Below are 20,352 nucleotides of genomic sequence, written 5' to 3' on the forward strand. Positions count from 1 at the left end.
AGCTCTGTCCTTAGTTGTCAGAGCAGCAACCCCTCCTGACTCTGATGGACCGTCTACTTCCTCACTCCCTGGATCCTTTGTGAGTAGGTAAGACATAGAAGTATGAAAAAGGAACAGTAACCACTTGGGGGCAGACTGACCACATTTTTTGGTCTAAACTGAAGTCCGAATCTCAGACTGCAGCTGGGCTTTTTCCAAAGGCCTGGCTCTGCACTAGCCTGCTAGGAGGACACGGCAGGGCCTCCAGGATGGAGGGGGCCGCAGGCCAAGCCTGTGCCACAAATGGCTCCTGTCCCCGACTTACCTATCAATTTCTTGAGCATCCCGGCCACAAGGCTGCCCATGCTGAACCGCCCACTGTTGAGGATGTTCATGGCCACCTGGAGAGAGAGAGGGTGCGGCTCACCGGGACTGCACTCTTAGTGTCCGGGAGGACCACAGGTGACAGACCACAGTGCTGCTTGTCTACTTTTACCAGGTTTCTTGAGGACAAAAGGCAAGTCTCTAGAGAAATCTGTGCCAGCACCTGGGAAAGTTAATCGTCCTGTGAATCCCCACCAGGCTGGAGGACAGTATAGTCCCAACACACAAGGAGGTAATAACTCAGTCACAAACATTCTTGGAGTCACCCCGATAAAGGAATGGGACGATGTTATCACAGAACAGGCCACCTCTTAGTCCTCAGAGGAGAGCAGAAACTAAGACCTGGTGGGTACACCCTGCAAACTACCTGGACTTTCCCACCAGCATGAGCCTCCTGAAGGACAGCAGTGACCCGTCAAGCCCCTACCACACCTGTGGTGCCCAAATCGGAGACTTCAAGGACCAGCTGGGGCTGAGGGCAGAAAGGAGTCTGTGAACATCACTGTTTTTCCTAAAAGCTCAACTTCAAACATATTACTGTTATTCACTCCATGCGTATTTGTGACTTGGTTGAATAAATCATGTAATGGATTCTGAATTTATGATCACTTGCTATTCTGAATGGGAGAATCTCAAAGCAGACACTGTGAGGTAGGAAACAACGGTTCCAATGACAGGGTGGGGGGGTACTGCCTGTACCTGCTCAGTCCTAGGGGCTGGGGAATGTGGAAACAAGGGGGAGAGGGTGAGGTTACGTCCTACCACGGTGTGACACCCAGATCCTGCCCTGCCTCCTCCTGGGGCCATGCCTCTGACCTCAGATTTCCTGTGCCTCAGGCGGTGTGTGGGCACTGGTCTCCGGACCTGCTGGGACTATGAGGAGGAAGTGAATTCTCCTACCTCATTCCCTCTGCCCACACGGGCATGCAAAAGCTGGCTCATGCTTTATGAGCAAAGTCCATTTCATGGCCCCTTCAGAATTTATTCTTACCCTCATTAAAAAAAAAAAAAAAAAAAAAAAAAGATTAGGGACTAGGTCTTATTCCCTAGACATCAAAGATGTAATAGATTTCACCCTTTCTCAGGAAGGGCTCCTGAGCTCAATTATCAATCCTCCTACTCAACCCTGGGGCCTCCCCTCCTGCCTGGATGGCACCTGCACACTTTTAGCTTTCCTGCTGATGTCTCCTGTCATTTGTACAACTACATTCTACACTGCAGCTTGCCAGAAGCCAGACACTATCCATGTTCCCAACAGCCCCTGCCTGACACCAACTGCTTCCCTGCCTCGAAGGTCTATCTGAAAGACCTGACTGCTGGCTCTTCCTTTTTTCTCACTTCAGCCAGGTGATTTTCACCTGGCCTTTGATCATTTTGCAGTCTCCAGAATCACTCATGGTTTAGCATTTAGGCCAAATGACAAGTGATCCTACTAATGACAAAGAAAGGACTCTGGAAATCTATTTTTTTTTTAAGATTTTATTTATTTATTCATGAGACAGAGAGGCAGAGACATAGGTAGAGGGAGAAGCAGACTCCCTGTGGGGGACCCAAAAACAATAGTTTTAATAGGCGAAAGAAAATAGATTTCCAGGGACGCCTGGGTGGCTCAGCAGTTGAGGTCTGCCTTCAGCTCAGGGCGTGATCCCAGGATCCGGGATCGAGTCCCACATCAAGTTCCCTCTGCCTATGTCTCTGCCTCTCTCGGTGTCTCATGAATAAATAAAATCTTTAAAACAATTTTTTTTTCATCTAACACAGTGGGAAAATGTTTTAATTCATGTGGAAAAGACTAGGGCAAGGGGCATTCCCACAAAGTAGCCAGCCCAACTCCCCATAAGTGACCTGGCAGTGGGCCAACAACTAAAACTGCCCTCAGACCTGGAAAGCCTACTGCTGGGTGTTGAAACTGTGGAAATAATCACACAAGTGTACACAGATGCAAACAAGGAGATATACCACACAATAAGGTTCTGAGTAGAAAGAGAAAAGTGTTAAATGCCCAATCCTAGGAACAGTAAATGTGCCATCATCACACAAAGAAATACCCCGCAGCATTAAATATCAGCAGTATACATTTACTGGCATGAAGAGTGTTAGGATCGCTTGGTATATGAAAAACAAAAACAAAAACAAAAACTCAGGCTATATTACACAAATGGTATTACCAAATGTTTAGAGATGTATACTCTTTAAAAAGGTCTAGAGAGGGGCACCTGTGTGGCTCAGTTGGCTAAGTGTTTGACTCCTGATCTCAGCTCAGGTCTTGATCTCAGGGTCATAAGTTCAAGCTGCATGCTGGGCTTGGAGCCCAGCATGGAGTCTACTTTAAGTAAATAAAAAGGTCTAGAAAGATAAGCATCTAAATTGAATGATGAATAGCAACTCTGCTGGTGCTAAGCTTCAGGTAATTTCATTTTTTCCACCTATATTCTCTCATCTGCATATAATATCTGGGTTAAGCAAATAACAAACATACCACTATGCACACACTGCTCCCTTTTTGTCCTTTCACCTCTCAAGCCCTTTGGTCAACACTCACCAAGCAGCCTCAAGTCAGTTTTGGCTAAATGCATGATCAGATTCTCATACCAGGAAGGGAGAAAGGTACCTGCTGTGATTCCTGCTTCACAGCCAAGGTGGATGGGGCTCCCCAGAGTGAGGATAACTTGCCCAGGTCACCTGATAAATTAAGGTAAGGCAACAACAAAGAAAAATAATCAGGGGCGCCTGGCTGGCTCAGTCAGTTGGGCATCTGCCTTCAGCTCAGATCATGATGCCAAGGTCCTAGGATCAGGTCCTGTGTTAGGCTCCCTGCTCAGCAGGGATCCAACATCTGCCACTCCCTGTCAGTTACCCTCGCTTGAATTCTCTTTAAAAAAAAAAAAAAAAATCTTTAAAAAGATTTTATTTATTTGAAAGAGAGAGAGAGAGAGAGAGAGAGAGAGAGAGAAAGTGAGTCCACGAGCAGGGGGAGAGGCAGGCAGAGGGAGACGGAGAAGCAGACTCCTAAGCAGGGAGCTCGATGAAACAATGACGACCAATGATGACAAGGGGCTCAATCCCAGGACCCAGAGCTAATGATCTGAGCTGAAGGCAGACACCCAACCAACTGAGCCACCCAGGTGCCTCTAAAAAAAAAAAATCTTTAAAAAAAAGAAGGAAAAAAAATGACAAATAGCCAGTTTAAAAATGGGCAAAGGAGGGGGTACCCAGCTGGCTCAGTCAGGGGGAGTGTTGCCACTCTTGATCTCAGTCATGAGTTGGAGCCACACGAGAGGTGTAGAGATTACAAAAAAAAAAAAAAAAAAAAAAAAAGGCTTTATAAAAAAAATAGGCCAAAGGATTTCAAAATACATTTCTCCAAAGAAGATGTATAAATGGCCAGTAGGCACATGGAAAGATGCTCAACCTGGTCAGTCACTAGGTAAATGTAAGCCAAACCATAATGAGATACCACTTCACACTCCCTGGGATGGCTATAATTTTAAAAATGCACAATAACAAGCACTGGTGAGAGGACGTGGAGGAATTGGACCCTTCCTTCTACTCCGCCATGGGCAATGAAACATGGTGCAGCCACTGTGGGAAACAGTCCGGCAGTTCCTCAAAAAATTAAACATACAGTTACCATATGATCCAGCAATGCTGCTTCTAGCTGTATATACCCAAAAGACCTGAAAACATACAGTTCACACAAGGACTTGTATATGAATATTCACAGTAGCATTACTGATAATAGTCCCCATGTGTCAACAGTCCAAACGTCCATGAGCTCATGAACAGACAAATATGGTGTGTCCCTACAATGGAATATTATTCAGCTACAGAAAGGAATGGCAAGTGCTACAACGTGGATTAACCTTGAAAACATTATGCTAAGAGAAAGAAGCCAGACACAGAAGATTGCATATAGATTCCATTTACATGAAATGTTCAAAATAGGCAAATCCACAGAAACAAAGTAAAGTAGCAATTGCCAAAGACTGGGAAATGAGAAGATTTCTTTCGGGGGATGAAAATGTTCCAGAATTAGGCCACAGTGATAGTTGTACAACATAGTGAATAAACTAAATAATGCTGAGTACATTTAAAAATTGTGTATTTATGTGATGGGAGTTATAGGTCAATTAAACAAAATAATAATCTAACTCCAAGAAAAAAATTAGGGAAGGGCTTCAGGACCCAGGGTTGTGCATTCAGAGAACCTGAGCTGCTTCAGTGCCCACTGGTCTGCTTTCTTTCACTCATCGGGAAGAGGAATCCTTTCCCTGCTCAAGGCAAAGGAAGCCTCACAGATGACACACTCCCTCTTCTGGGAGCCAACTTTTCCATTCTGTTAATTTCCCATCGAAGAACTCTGCACAGTCATCTGGCAAGCACGCACTGGTCAGCTACAGGCAGGGATGGGACAGGAAGTTGGGGCCCACAAGCTGTACCATGAATCCACACGCTGTCCTCACAGGGGCTGCTTTCAAAACGCACCTTAAACCCGCCTCCGACTTCTCCAAGGACATTTTCGATGGGCACCTTGGTGTTTTCAAAATGGACCTCGCAAGCTGAAAAAGATGAAATTGAAAGCCTTATGTAATGAGTACAGACTACTTGCACTTGATCAATAGGCATGAAATGTAATTCATTCATTCATTCAACTCATTCTCCAGCTACTGAAAGACAAAGGTCCTGTCCACATGGAGCTCATATTTTGCTAGGGACATGATGGATGTTCTAATACTACAAATAGAAATAGAGTGGGGACAGAGGTCAGAGAGAGAGTAAATAGTATTTTTGTTAAGGGCTTCCATCAGGCTTTTCTAAGAGGACACTCAGCAGAAGTTTGAAGGAGGAGCACAAGCCAGAGGAAGAACCATGAAAGTGGATGGCACAGACTTTCTGAGGTCCCTGGACTCAACAGGAGGATGGATCCCACTTAACTCAGATGTAGTCACACCCTGCACTATGCCTCTGTGGAAGCAAACTGCCTTTCCCTGCCTTGTCCCTCCAGCTGTCACCAGGGACACAGAACCCACCTGACACGAGCCGTGGCCTTCCCAGTGCTGGGTGGTCTGGCTCAGGCCCCCAGACGCTCCTGTGATTTGCTATGAGAACAAGCCCTAGCACGGTACACAAATGCAGCAGATCGGGATCCAACCACAGCCCGGAGCAGGCCACCCAGCACCTGCAGACTGAGGGTGACAAAGGCTCACCCTCTCAGATAAGCGCTGGGGTGGATCCTCAGACAGGGTGACAGTGGCAGACCTTGAAGTAAGGAAGCGCTTAGTGTGCAGAGGCAGGCAGAGAGGGGAAAGGTGCCAGTGGCAAGGACAGAGGCAGGAGGCAATGGGGACTTTTGCACCATGTTTTCTGTAGCAACATGTCTTCACATGCTGTCACATCAAGACTGCAACTCCTGGCAACTTAACACTGGAGTAAAGGGAGACTCAGGACAAAGGTCATGGCTCAAAAGGAGCCAAACAGCAAGCAAGCTAGGTGTGAGCAACCAGGTCTGCTGACTATTCTATTCCAATAGCTTGGTTGTGAAATATAATGAAATCATTTCGGTGGCTGCTGGCTCCTTTTTTATGACACATGGGCTACAGGGCCAGGCCCTTGTCCTAGTGGCTCTCATTCTTTCACAGGCTACTTTGTGTGGGGAGGACCCTCCTCATTGACCTCACCTGGGCCACTCGATCCACTCTTTGTGGGGCTGCTGCATCCCAGGGGCAGCACCTACCCTGACTTCACTATGGACACTGCCCTGGCAGTGGTGCAGGGCTACCACCCTGCTCTCCCCCTCACCTGGGTCACACTGACCATCTTCTCACCAGCACACCAGGCTCTTTATCTTGGGCCTTTGAGAACACTCTTTCCTCTGCTGGAATGTTCTACGTATGAATAAGCAGAACAGTCTGGTGGTACAACCTGCTTCCATGTGCATGAAAGCACTGTACAGGCATCCAAACACTCCTTTCCCAGGTCACATCGCTATGTGCGTTATCACCTCTTTGCAATAGGTGAGGAAAAGGAAGCACAGGAAAGTAAACTAGCTTGTCTGAAGTCACGGAGTTTCTTGGAGCCAAGTCAGTGCTCAGGGTCCTCTGACCCCATCGAACCAGGCCGAGGTAGCAAATATTGCCATACAGAACCCAGGATCTCAAGACGGGATGGCAAACAGAAGCGGGTCTGGAGGCACCAAGGGCAGCAGACAGTCCCCTGCAGCACAGATACTCCACGATCTGAACTAGGAGCCCCAAGAGGCAGAGTCTTGTGAGGACTCTGTGACAGTGCTGGTCAGGACAAGAGCCACTTACAGGACACCAGCCTCAAGGGGACCAAGTGCTGTCCAGGAGCTGCAGGTGGGCCTGGGGGGGGGGGGGGGGGGGGGGGGGTATGAGGGAGAGCAAAAGGCAGGAGGTTCTAGGTAGGAAAGATACGGTGTCCTGCAGTGAAGTGTTTACCTCGGATACCCTCTGCCTCCTTGGTGTCCACTATTGCCTCCCCCATGGGACAAAGTGCTCCACAAGGCTGCAATGAGCTCACATGGAGATTAGTATGCCTGCTGCATGGAGGGGGATACAAGCAACATGTGTTGATAGAGTAAATTAGCTTCAATGAGCTCCTCCACACTGCCATGGAGTCACCATAGCATTCTTAATGTGATTTTGCTGACATGCTTATGTGGAACCAAAACTATTTACATCTCATTTTATCTTGAATTTGGATTGGGCTGAGGGGTGCCCCCCCGGGTGCCCCCTCCCCCCGCTACTTACTGTTGGAGCCACGTATGCCTAATTTATCCTCGGGTTTCCCATTAGTGACTCCACCAAAGTCTCTCTCTACTATGAGTGCTGTGATTTTGTCTTTTACGGAGCCGTCAGAATCCACCACCTGTGTCTTTGCAAACACAGTAAAAACATTGGCGATTCCTCCATTGGTGATCCAGATCTGAGCAAAGAAAGAAAAAGGGGTTTGGAGAAAACTGGACTGTCATACACCACCTCTCAGCTCCACCCTTTCCCAAGAGACACCCCAGCTGCTTGTCAAACCTCAGGCCAGAAGCGTAAAGCTCTTGGTGCTGGAAAAGCCAAGCCTGTGTGGACAGAAGACAGGGGCTCACCCAGTCTCCCCAGATCAAGGATTTCCCCAAGAGGCACAATGTGTGTGTGTGTGCACAGACGTGAAACCAATGGTACGGAGACAGTCCACGCTCTTAGAATCAAGGAGTCACGTGTCCTCAAGAAAGCAAAGCAGGCAGGCAGGAATAAGGAGACAGGAAGGGTGGGGGGGTGGGGGGGAGATAAAGGGATTTTTCAACAAACTGGGATGTATGAAACTTATTTGGCTCTTGATTCAAGCAAATTGTTGGAAAATACAAAGGTATGAGACACCAGGGAAACTGGAATGCTGACTACACAAAGAAATGATAAATTTTTAAATGTGTTAATGGCATTTTGACTTTGTTTTTTTAAGTCTTATCCTGTAGAGATGTGTTGAAACTCTCAGGGATGTGATGCAGGGATGCTGAGCAAGGAAACAAGGTGGGTTAGGAGCTAGTTAACTGCTGAAGCTGGTGCCAGCTGCGTGCAAGTTCATTACACTAACCTTTTCTATGTATTTGAAAGTTTGTGTAATAAATTAAAAGAACACACAACAGTAGCTCAGGGAGGTAGCTGATTCTGCATCAGCATGTAGACTCTGGAGCCAGAATGCCTTGCTTCCAACTTGCTTCCAATCCTGGTTCTGCCACTGAGCAGACATAGGATGCTTGCAAGACAAGACACTTTACTTCTCTGAGCCAGTATCTTCTTCCAAAAAAAGAGAATAGCATCTGGGTGCCTGGATAGCTCAGTTGGTGAAGAATCTGCCTTGGGCTCAGGTCATGATCCCAGGATTCTGGGATCGAGCTCCTGCATCAGGCTCCCTACTCAGTGGGGAGTCTACTTCTCCCTCGGTCCTTCCCCCACAGCTTGTGCACTCTCTCAAATAAATAAATAAAATCTATAAAAAAAGAGAGAGAGAGTAACATCCATCTGAGAGCTGCCTCAACAGCATACAAGAGATGATGTGCATGTGCTTTAGGGCCCAAGGCGTGTGGAGTGGTCAATACGCAGTGCAGGCCATAGCTAAGATGCTCGGCAGGCCACAGACAACTACCTTGGAGCCATTGAGGATGTAGTGCTTCTTATCCTCACTCAGCGTGGCCCTGGTCTTGATGGAGGCCGCATCACTGCCACTGTGGGAACAGAAACACGCAGTTGAGGAGAGCGATGCCAGGGATGGAGAACAGTTCTGGGGCTAAAAATGGAGGGTTTGGTACTTTAACACAGGGGTTGGCAAACTTTTAAAAATAAAGGGCCAGATAATAAATGTATTCAGCTTTGCAGGCTATGGGATGTCTGCCTGCCTGCTCAACCCTGCCACTGTGGATAGGGGGCCAAACACCCTGTGAACAAATAGTGTGCTCTAGTAAGACCTTATTTATGAAGACAAGCAGGAGGCTGGATCTGAGGGTCCCTGCTTCATCACACGAAAGAGCGGCAGTGTAAACAACCTGGCCTTAGGCTGAAACCTGGGAATGTGCATGCAGAATGGGCTCATCTGAGCTCCTGCGAGGAGGAGTGTGGGGCAACCTCGGTTCCCAAGTGAGGGGAAGTAGGATGGAGCACGGTCCAAGTAATGGATCTGTCAAAAGTCCTAAGTCCTAAGCGGGCTGTGTGACCTCGGGCTGATGATATGACCTCCTTGAACCTCAGTTCCTAACCTGCTCATGGACAATACTGCCAGCCCTATACATCTGCAAAGTTGCTTGGAAGCCTGAATGCATTATCCTATATAAGGTGTACTCAGACCACAAAGCAATTATTTGATGGGTGCTGTTGGGTTCATATCTCATTTCAAGTCTGAGACAGAGAAATAAGGTAAAGAGAATTGATAAGAAAAGTTGCTGAGTCAACTCTCTAGCAGATTCAAGGAGAGAAGAGAGAAAAGACCACCTATTCACCAAAACCCACAACCCTCATCCTAGGGCGCCCTGGAAGATGCCCTGGAGGCTGCCATGTGGCACCTCTTGCCAAGGGGCAGACCTGGTTGGCTCCGTCAGACAGAAGGCGGCGATGTGCTCCCCCGATGCCAGTCTGGGCAGGTATTTGGCCTTCTGCTCCTTGTTGCCTGCCAAGATGATCCCCTAAACAAAACACACACAGGCCACTATCAGCTGTGGGGAGAAAAGAATGTGTGAAAGGTGCTTACAGAACACAACCCCTCCTGGAGCAAACATCTCATGCAGGAGAGGGATACCCCAAGCGCAGAGCCAGCAGCCCCAAGTGGGAAATGGAGAGCTGCTGACAGGTCTGAGGAGTCAGGCTGCTAAGGAACCACCCCGAAGTGCACGCTCCAGTGGGGCCTGGGCCTGGAGCACCAGCATGGCTTTGGGTCTGACTCAAGGATTGTCATCACTGTTCCTCCGCTTCCGGGCTGGGTAAACTGGGGCCAGGATGTCCCTCCTCTGAGCCTCCATCCTATCAACTCCACATGGGATAATCCTACCCACGGGAGGGGTGTTTAGATGACAATACATGAAGACACAGGAATGCTAGAGCCACACCTAGGATAAAAGTGCACAGGCAGTGTCAGAACTGTCCCACCCCTTCTCAGTCAGTGCCATGAGGAGAAGTCTGCTCTTTCACTGGATGACTGTGGGGAGCAAGTGCTCGGGGATGGGTGGGTGGTGGGGGGGGGGGGGGAGGGGGAAGAAGACAGGCATACTGTTCACTTTCTAGCGTGAGCAGAGCCAGCCTTGAGTAATGAGATGGTCACTGAAAGCTGTGTGACCATGGACCTGCCCTAAAATGCTCCAAGCCCAAGGGTAAGGAAGACATGCACACAAACAGCAGGAAGGACACTCAGGCCCCTCATGACTCAAGAGCTCAGCAGGGGAGGCTTGCTTCCAGCGGTAAGGTGAAGACAGGCTCCTTGGAGGCAGTAGCATCTGATGTGAACCTTGAAAGATGGGTAAAAGGCAATGGGGACAGGAGGATGATTCCAAGGGAAGGGACAGTGTGATCAAAGCGATACTGCTTGTGTGGGGGCCATGTATCTCCAGGTGTGGCTGGGGAGAGGAGGTGCATAGGGGAGTGCTGCGGGGCCCCCCTCTAAGACCCTGAGACAGCAAGCCCAATTCACGTTCTGGTAAAAGTGAGCAAGCCTCCTGCCCCCATACCACCACATGACTCCAGACCTTCAGAAAGCATCAGATGGAAACCCTAGACACTTGACCTTGAGGCCAATAGCCTGATGCGCCGCCAGGGTCACAGCAATCGACCCATCCAGGCCAATGATCTCTCCTAGACGTGCATACATGGTGTTGGAGAGGCCCAGGCCACCTAGGGAAGAAACAGATCAGCTTTACTTATGGTCCAGACCCAAGTTCCTCCAATTAAAGGCGAAGGGCTTGACTGTTATAAAGTTAACACCACATCACCATTTTAAGAAACCATAGTACAGAAAAGTATAAAGAAAACAAAAATTATCTGTAAATTTATCAGAGCATTGTGCATACCCTTTTAGATTTTTTTCTAGGCATATAAGCATGTTATCATAAAAATATAATATTTAATACAAAAAGAGTACCTTCACACATATTAAATCATTTAAAATGTTGTGAATATCTTCTGTCATGGATATAAATCTTTATAAACCTGACAGCTGTCTGGCATACCATTCCTGGTATCCAGTGGGCTCTAGGACAGGTTTTCTTGGACTCAGCACTACTGACATTTTGGGATGGATTATTCTTTGCTGTGAGGAACTGTCCAATGCACTGTAGGACATTTGGCAGCATCCTTGGCCTCTACCCACGATATGCCAGTAGTTCCCTCTCCCCTAGTTTTGATAACCATAAAGGTCTCTAGACATTGCCAAACATTCTCTGGGGAGGTAAATCAACCTGGAGAGAAATCACTCTTCTAGGGGTGCCTGGGTGGCTCAGTCGGTTAAGTGTGATTCAGCTCAGGTGGTTTGGGGATTGAGTCCTACATCAGGCTCCCTGCTCTGTGCAGGGTCTGCTTCTCTCTTCCTCTCTCCCTCTGCCCCTCCACACTGCTCTTTGTCTCTCTTAAGTAAATAAAATCTTAAAAAAAAAAAAAGAAGAAAAAATGAAATCACTTTTCTAGGAAGACAACAAAGATTAAAAAAAACACAGGGCTTATGTATTTGGCATTAAAAATTTTTTTTTCTTAAAGATTTTATTTATTCATGAGAGACAGAGAGAGAGAGAGAGAGAGAGAGAGAGGCAGAGGAAGAAGCAGGCCCTGTGCAGGGAGCCCAACGGACTCGATCCCAGGTCTCCAGGATCACACCCTGGCCAAAGGCAGCACTAAACTGCTGAGCCACCGGGGTGCCCCATATTTTGCATTTAATCTTCAACTTCTAGAGGCAGCTGAGTGGACTCTGCACATCTTAAAAATGATAAAGTAGGGTCTAGGGTCATATGGCCAACAAGCAGCAGAACTGCGCCATAAATTCAAGTGGGGTCCCTGGAGCCACTGCACAGCCCAACTGCAGGGGGTTCCACTCACACATAAAGGGAAGGATGGCCTTGCTTGATGTGTAGTCCCCTGGGTTTAGCGTCCCATTTCTCCCCCTGTCCCACCCCTGCCTTTACACGAAAGTGTAAAACGAAACACTTTTGTTCTTACTTATTTTGTATCCTGAGGGAGGCAGTACTGTTTAAAAAAAAGAAACCAAAAACTTTCTGATGCTTCTCCACTAATGGAAGTATCACCAGAATCATGGAGGAATAGCAATCACATGAGGACAGATGACAAGCAGGTGGAGACTGCAAGCTTGGGAGGAGCTGAGGGGAACTACACACTGAGCCGCACGCAGGGAACCTGGGGAGAAAATCCAGGCTTGGTTGCCAAAAGGGCCTCCATTTCCCAGGATGGTGGTTTCCGGGACCTTTAGAATGCTCCAGACTGGGAACATTTCCCCCCAAATTTTGGGGCACAAACAAAAGGTTGCTGTTGTCCTCTTTTCTCAAGAAAAGATAAAGGAAAAGAAAAGGAAGGTGAAAAAGCCCCAAACTTATCTCAGGAAAGAAAGAACACTTTCACAGAAGATAGTAGGACAGAAAACAAGAATAAGGGGTGCAGAGTTGTATCATCTCATGCCAACAAACACACACCACCCACACATTGGGACAAAACACATGCAGATGGAGAAAGATGTAGCCCAAACTGACACAAAGTGTTTGCAGGAAAAATTAAGTATTTTTCACCAATGAAGAGGTAATTTAAAAATGCTTCCGAAGGGGAAATATATATTATTGCTAACCTGGCTGTGTCCTAGAGGCTTTCTTGGGTCACTTCTGTTTGCTCCAAGCACTTGTTTTTTGTTTTAAGCTGATGACAGACCCACCATGGCTCTCTGGCTCTGCCCCCACCTTCATTCTGTTCTAACGTTCACTGTGGACTACACAGTAGGGCAGACAATTCCCTGTCCCCCGTGAGCAAGGACATGGACGAGCCTCGGCTATTTGGGCAGAGCTCAGTCTCCATGCTGCACACAGAGGATGCAGCTTTGGGCAAGGAAACACAAGACGTGTAGCTTCCTCTATGGGGGCTCACGCCACTGTGTTCCACCAGGAGGGGAGGCAGCAGCACTGACAGTTTCTTGTCTTCTTGCAGATGGGGCAGTGTTGCTTTTACACATTTAGAAATGTGAGGAGAGGTAGATCATAAATGCAAGTAAGGTACATTGTTTAAAAGCTTAAAATGCTGCAATAAACATCCAAATGAACTAAGATGTAACCTAATCAAAATATGACTCAGAATCAAGTCAGGCATGTACTAATTGGTCCTAAATGTTCACATTCAGTCTCAGACTGGATCAGCTCCAGGCAGCATATCAGTGGGAACTTATTCTACAGACATTGAGGGTTTCCCAACCCTGGCTGCAAAAGTGGGGGAGGAACAACACAGACCTAACTTTAGTCTCTGAAGATAAACCAAGCAGGGAGACAGAATGTCAAGAGCTCCTGACTTCTTTGTCTTGCTTTGCAAAACTTAACTCACAACCTGGTTGGAAAAACACCCAAAATATTAAATGTCCAAATGACCAGCTCAAAGGTATGAAATAGGCCCAACCCCTTAAAGCACCATCAATAGTTCTTTCCCGCAAACCTGACTTGTAGCTGGTGAGAGGGCTCCAGAGACACCTCCAGCAGAGGGCTCATAGAGCAATGGGTGGTGCAGCGTGTGGGCGTATGGGCTTAGGAAACCAGAGCCACACTTTTATGTCAAAGGAGACGGAGAGTAAAATTAAATGGTGTGTGTGTGTGTGTGTGTGCACGTGGATCCATGTGTGACTACATTCGGCTCCTGTGCCACATTCTCTGCCCCTGTTCTCCCTAGCCCCAGCCCTACTTCTTGCATCCCCGTAGTTCCACAGAATTTAGATGACCAACTCCAGGTTAGGCAGAAGCGAGACAATGAGTGGTAGTGATTGGCCAGGTCTAAGAAGGCAGAAGCACACTGGGATCCTGGGGAGAAAGGCCAGGTCTTTCATCTGGGTGTAAAAACATCACTACAGTGATGTTGGGATTACGAGGTAAGAGCACAACGGGCCCTGCTCCAATGTTCTCAGAGATCCAATCTCCCACCTCAATACATGTGTCCTACAGCCATGTGCCTTATTCCTCTGCACCAGGAGGAAGCAGACTGGTAGACCCTGACACCTGAGCTCTCAGCCCACAGTCATCCCTCCAACAAAAAGGGCTTGCATCTCTGGAGCAATTCCTTTGTGGAGAGACCAGAGGGCCTCACAGTGCAGAGGACACTGCAATTGCCTGACATGGCTTTGAGGTTATACACACCCCCTTTTCCACCACCCCCGGGGACCTGGAGAGCACAGACATCCTGCGGTGGTCTATCCATGCCAAATGAACAAAATGCAGGCCAACAGTTCTTCCCGTTCATTTGTCCCTTAGTCCATACTACCCTCGATTTGGTCCATGTGTGTTTTTATTAATTCCAGTGGTTTTATACTTTGATCCTGGATATACTCCATTTAAAGACCACCTTTCCTAACAGAACCCTTTCCTGGATAAATATGGAGTGCTTTCTTAAGAGCCAAATCAGCAGGGTGGTGTTTTCCTTTACTTACCGTATTCTTCTGGGACTTGCATCCCAAAAAGCCCCAGGTTCTTCAACTTCTCTAATGTTTCATTTGGGATTTTTCCCTCCCGGTCAATTCTTTCAGAGTCCACTGCCAAGAGGAAATCTTTTGATTAAATAAAATATAAGCTATGTCTACAAAAATAAAAGTAAACAATTTTTATATAGCATACAATCCCAGGAACAGAAGGTTCAAAACTGACATGTCTAGTCAGTTATTCAGCATGTATTCAATTTCTCCTAAACAGCCTAGTCAGCATTATATTTCAAAAAACGGCCAATACCAGATAGTGCTCTGTTTTTTGACCTGGGTGCTATTCACATGAGTGTATTTGTTGTGTAATATTGCAGTAGATTATACAATATAAACTTTTCTGAAGGCATACTATATCTGAATTTTTAACTTACCATTACCTTCTAGAAAATTAGAAAATAAGAATGCAACTTTCAGAACTGTCCTAAAATGTCAGCCTAAATAGCCAAACTGTGGTAATACCTGCCAGGTAGGTATAACATCTTCCTAGTTTTCAGAAACTAGGACTATTCCACCCTAGCCCACAGATTCTGAGGACAATTTAATCTGCTTAACACCTAACTCACATCCATCAGAGCAGAACGGAGCAATCACTAGCATCAGGTCTGTAACTATATACCTTGTATGTACACACTTTGCCTGAATCAAGTTAATTAAAGTCTTCTTTCAAACTGTCAGCATATTATACTTCACTACTATTATAAATTTTAAAAACCACTGTAACCTATGCTTGGGAATTTTTATGCACGTGGGTCACTAATGAGAAATATGCATTCCCCAAGAGTCCAAACTTCTCATTTTTTTATTTGCCTTTTACAACTTTATTGACATATACAAATGGCATATAATAAACCACATATTTATGATATATAATTTCTTGAGTTCTTACATGTTTGCCCATGAAACTACTCCCACCAAATAATAAAAACTTCCTTTTCCACAAAAACTTTCCTCAGGCTCCCTGCGATTAATCCCTCAATCCATTTTTATCTCCAGGCAACCACTAATCATCTCCTTTTTGTCTACAGATTAGTTTGCATTTTTGAATTTTAAAACACACAGCAGGTATTTTTTTGATCTTGGCTCTCTGATTCAGTAGGATTCTGAGATTCATCCATATTACTGCATGTATCAATACTTTATCATAATACTTTTATTGTTCAGTATTCTGCTGTATGGGTATAAAACAGTTTATCCATTCACCTTTTGATGGACATTGAGATGGTCTATGAGCATTCACATTCAAGTTTTTACACAGCTGTTTTATTTTTTTATTTTTATTTTTATTTTTTTTTTTACACAGCTGTTTTAATTTCTCTTGGGTCACTACTTTGGAATGGAATGGTTGGCCTGTACAGCAAAGTATGTATAATAAGAAACGGTCAGGATCTGGGGAGACCCCTGCTTCCAAGATGGAGTAAGAGAGACCGGAATCATGTCCTTGCCTCAACATACTAAACACAGAGGGCAATGGGCACGGCATGCAGAAAAGCAACGAGCAACCTATTGCTAGTAAAGAAGAATTAGCCCCTAGGCTATGAATTCTCAACAAGGGCAACACCACCGTCAAAAGTAATAAAAACTGATTCTGGAGTGGGGCCACAAAAAATATATTTTTTAATGTACAGAGAAGAGAAATATAAATATACAAATAATACAGATATATAGTATAACTGTGGGATTAAAATTTCATGAATGAGATGTAAATAGGGGAAAATATCTAAAAAAGGGGTGGGGAGGGACAATAATGAAAAACAGGTTGAGAAACACTGCTCTATAGGATGCTCTACTCCCACTTAAGAAGCCTTGACTAAAACCAAAGACACCACCAAAATTAGATGTTCTTGAGGGAAAAATGATGTAAAAATCTTCAATTAAATATCAACAAACTGAATTTAATAATACATTAACTGGATCATTCATCATAATCAAATGGGATCTATTTGGGGATGCAAAGATAGTTCAACATCTGAAAATCAATGTGATTCATGACATTAACAAAAAGAAGGTTAAAAATCATGATCACCTCAACTGATGCAAAAAAAAAAAAAAAGCACTTAATAAAATTCAACATTCATTTCTGATAAAAACTCAACAAAGTAGGTATAGAAGGAATTTAACTCAACATAAATAAAGGCCACATATGACAAACTCTTAGGAAACATCATACTCAACTGTGAAAAGCTGAGAGCTTTTCCCCAGGATCAGGCACAACACAAGGGTGCCCACACTTGGCACTTTTATTCAACATAGTACTAGAGGTCCTAGCCACAGCAATCAGATAAGAGAAATATATAGAAGGCATGAAAATTGGTAAGAAAGAACTAAAACTGCCACTATTTGCAGACTACATGATACAATACATAGAAAATCCTAAAGACTCCTCCAAAAACCTATTAGAAAAAAAATGAATTCAGTAAAGTTGAAGGATATAAAATTTACATTGAAAATGTTGCATTTAAAAAAAAAAAAAAAAAAAAAAAAAAAAAAAAAAAAAAAAAAAGAAAATGTTGCATTTTGGGCAGCCCGGGTGGCTCAGCGGTTTAGTGCCACCTTCAGCCCAGGGTGTGATCCTGGAGACCTGGGATTGAGTCCCATGTCGGGCTCCCTGCATGGAGCCTGCTTCTCCCTCTGCCTGTGTCTCTGCCTCTCTTTCTCCTTCTGTGTCTCTCATGAATAAATAAATCAAATCTGTAAAAAAAAAAATGTTGCATTTTATACACTAATAATGAGTTATCAGAAAGAGAAATTAAGAAAACAATCCCATTTACAGCTGCATCAAAAACAATAAAATACCTAGGAATAAATTTAACTAAGAAGGTAAAAGACCTGTATTCTGGAAACTATTAAAACAGCAAAAAAACAAAACAAAAAACAGTGAGCAAAGAAAGAAACTAAAGATGACAAAACATACCTTGTTTTAATTGCACTTCACAGATACTGCATCTTTTTTTTTTTACAAGTCTGAAGGTTTGGGGCAACCCTATGACAAGCAAGTCTACTGTCATTTGCTCATTTCATGTCTCTCTCACATTCTGGTAATTCTCACAATATTTCAAACTTTTCCACTATTATTGTATTTGTTGTGATGATCTGTGTTCAGTGATCTTTAATGTTACTACTATAATTGTTTGAGGTGCCATGAACTCTACCCATGTGAGACACTGAACTTTAATGATCAATGTACATGTTCTGACTGCTTTACTGCCCAGCCAATCCCAGTCTCTCTCCCTCTCTTCTGGGTTCCCTATTCCCCAAGACACAATACTAAAAATAGGTGAATTAGTAACCCTACAATGGCCTAAGAGCTAAGTTGTCGATGCAGAGGAAAAGCTTTCGAAGGAAATTAAAAGTACTACTCCAGTGAACGCACAAGATAAGTGAAACAGCCTTACTGCTGACATGGGGAAGGTCTGAGTGGTCTAGAGAGAAGATCAAACCAGCCACAACGTTCCCTTAAGCCAAAGCCTAATCCAGAGCAAGGCCCTAAGTCTCCTCAATTCTGTGAAGGCTGAGAGATGCAAGGAAGCATCAGAAGTCTGAAGCTAGCAGAGACAGTTCATGCAGCTTAAGAAAAGAAGCCGTCTCCATAACATAAAAGTGCAAGCATAATTTTATATGCACTGAGAAAACAAAAAATTCATTTGTTTTATTGTGATATTTGCTTTATTGAGATAGTATGGAACCAAACCTGCAATATCTCTAAGGTATGCCTATACCATGCTGACAGACTGGAAGAATAGTGTTAAGATGTCAACACTATCCAAACAAAATCTGCAGATTCAATGCAATATGTATCAAAATAACAATGGCATTTTTCACAGAACTAAAATAAATAATCCTAAAATTTGTATGGAACCACGAAAGACCCTAAATAGTCAAAGCAACCTTGAGAAAGAATAAAAGCTGTAGGTATCAGAGTCCCTGATTTCTTTCTTTCTTTTTTTCTTAAAGATTTTATTCATTTATTCATGAGAGGCAGAGACAGGCAGAGACACAGGCAGAGGGAGAAGCAGGCTCCCTGCAGGGAGCCCAATGTGGGAATCGATCCCAGGACCCCGGGATCACGTCCCAAGCCAAAGGGAGACACATTCAACCACTGAGCCACCCAGGTGTCCCCACAGTCCCTGATTTCAAACTATACCACAAAACTATAGTAATGAAAACAGTATGCTACTAATATAAGAACAGACAAAGAGATCACTGAGAAGAGAGTCCAGAAATATACCCACACTTTTAAGGTCAACTAGTCTTTTACAAAGGAGGCAGGAATGGAGGGAAAAGACACTCTCAATAAAAGGTGCTGGGAAAACTGGACAGCTACATTCAAAACAATGAAACTGAACCATTTTCTTACCCCATATACAAAAATAAACTCAAAATTTATTAAAGATTGAAATAGAAGACCAGAAACCATAAATCTAAAAGAAAACATAGGCAGTAAGCTCTTGGCCATTGGTCTGAGCAATAATTTTTTGGATCTGTCTCCTCAGGCAAGGGCAACAAAAAGCAAAAATAAATAGAACTACATCAAATTAAAAAGCTTTTGCACAGCTAAGAGAACCTCAACAAAATGAAAGGGTAACCCATTGAATGGAAGAAGGCATTGTAAATTATATAACCAATAAGGGGTTAATACCCAAAATACATAAAGAACTCACAATTCCATGTCAAAAACCAAGCAAGCCAATTAAAAAATGGGTAGAGGATGTCAATAAACATTTTTCCAAAGACAACATACAGATGACCAATAGACATAAGACACTGAACATCACTATTTATCAGAGAAAAGCAATTCAAAACCACAATGAAATATCACCTTAGACATGTCAGAATGGTTAGTATCAAAAAGAAACAACATGTGTTGGTGAGGATGTGGAGTAAAAGGAACCCTCATGCACTGTTAGTGGGAATGCAAAATCATGCAGCCCACTATGGAAAGGGAGTATGGAAGTTCTTCAAAAAATTAAAAACAGACCTACTATATAATCCAGTAATTCCACTTCTGGTTATCTGTATGAAGAAAGGGAAACACTAATCTGAAAAAATACATACATCTCTATCTTTACTGTAACATTAACAATAGCTAAAATACAGAAACAACCTCAGTGTCGCTTGATAGATGAATGGATAAAGATGTAGTACACATAAATAATAGAATACTATTCAGCCATTAAAGATGAAATCATGTCATTTGCAACAACATGAATAGATCTAGAGGATACAATGAAGTGAAATGAGTAAGACAGAAAATTACCATACAATTTCACTTGTACGTGGAATCTAAAAAGCAAAACCACCAAAACAGAAACAGACTCACAGACACAGAGATCAATATGGTGGTTGCCAGAGGGGAGGGGAGTGGAGGTGGAGGGATAGGCAAAATAGGAGAAGGAAATTAAAAGATACAAACTTCCAGTTATGAAATAAATAAGACCATGGGGATACAATGTATAACATAAGGAATACAGTTAATAACATGTAACAACTTTATAAGGGCACCCATGGTAGGTAGCTAGATTTATACCGGTGATCACTTTGTAATGCATCTAAATGTTGTATCACTATGCTATACACCTAAAACTAATAGTGCATGCCAATTAAACTTCAATTTGAAATACAAAAATAAAATGTTCATTTCTCTTCAAGAAAAGTAAAGGATAAACTGGTCCTCAGTATTAAATAACACAATTTACCTGTACTGTTATGAAGACTCTATCTTATATTCAAAATAATTGAACTTTAACAGGCATTTTATCAATTGTGTCCTGGGACAGGTTT

The 20,352-nt window shown here is 44.2% G+C and overlaps 1 protein-coding gene across 2 annotated transcripts in view; it reads right to left on the reverse strand.

Annotated features, from left to right (window-relative positions):
* ACAD9 (acyl-CoA dehydrogenase family member 9) overlaps positions 1-20,352 on the reverse strand; it is a 49,609-nt gene that overhangs the window by 14,721 nt on the left and 14,536 nt on the right. For both annotated transcript variants that reach the window (XM_038565513.1, XM_038565514.1), the window contains exons 3-9: positions 14,527-14,628; positions 10,639-10,745; positions 9,447-9,547; positions 8,518-8,596; positions 7,134-7,308; positions 4,849-4,922; positions 305-380 (exon numbers count right to left, since the gene is read on the reverse strand). In XM_038565513.1, coding sequence (XP_038421441.1) covers positions 305-380; positions 4,849-4,922; positions 7,134-7,308; positions 8,518-8,596; positions 9,447-9,547; positions 10,639-10,745; positions 14,527-14,628 — 714 coding nt within the window. The remainder of the gene's footprint in view (positions 1-304; positions 381-4,848; positions 4,923-7,133; positions 7,309-8,517; positions 8,597-9,446; positions 9,548-10,638; positions 10,746-14,526; positions 14,629-20,352) is intronic.

Source organism: Canis lupus, chromosome 20 (assembly GCF_011100685.1).
Source record: "Canis lupus familiaris isolate Mischka breed German Shepherd chromosome 20, alternate assembly UU_Cfam_GSD_1.0, whole genome shotgun sequence".
Classification (NCBI taxonomy): Eukaryota; Metazoa; Chordata; class Mammalia; order Carnivora; family Canidae; genus Canis; species Canis lupus.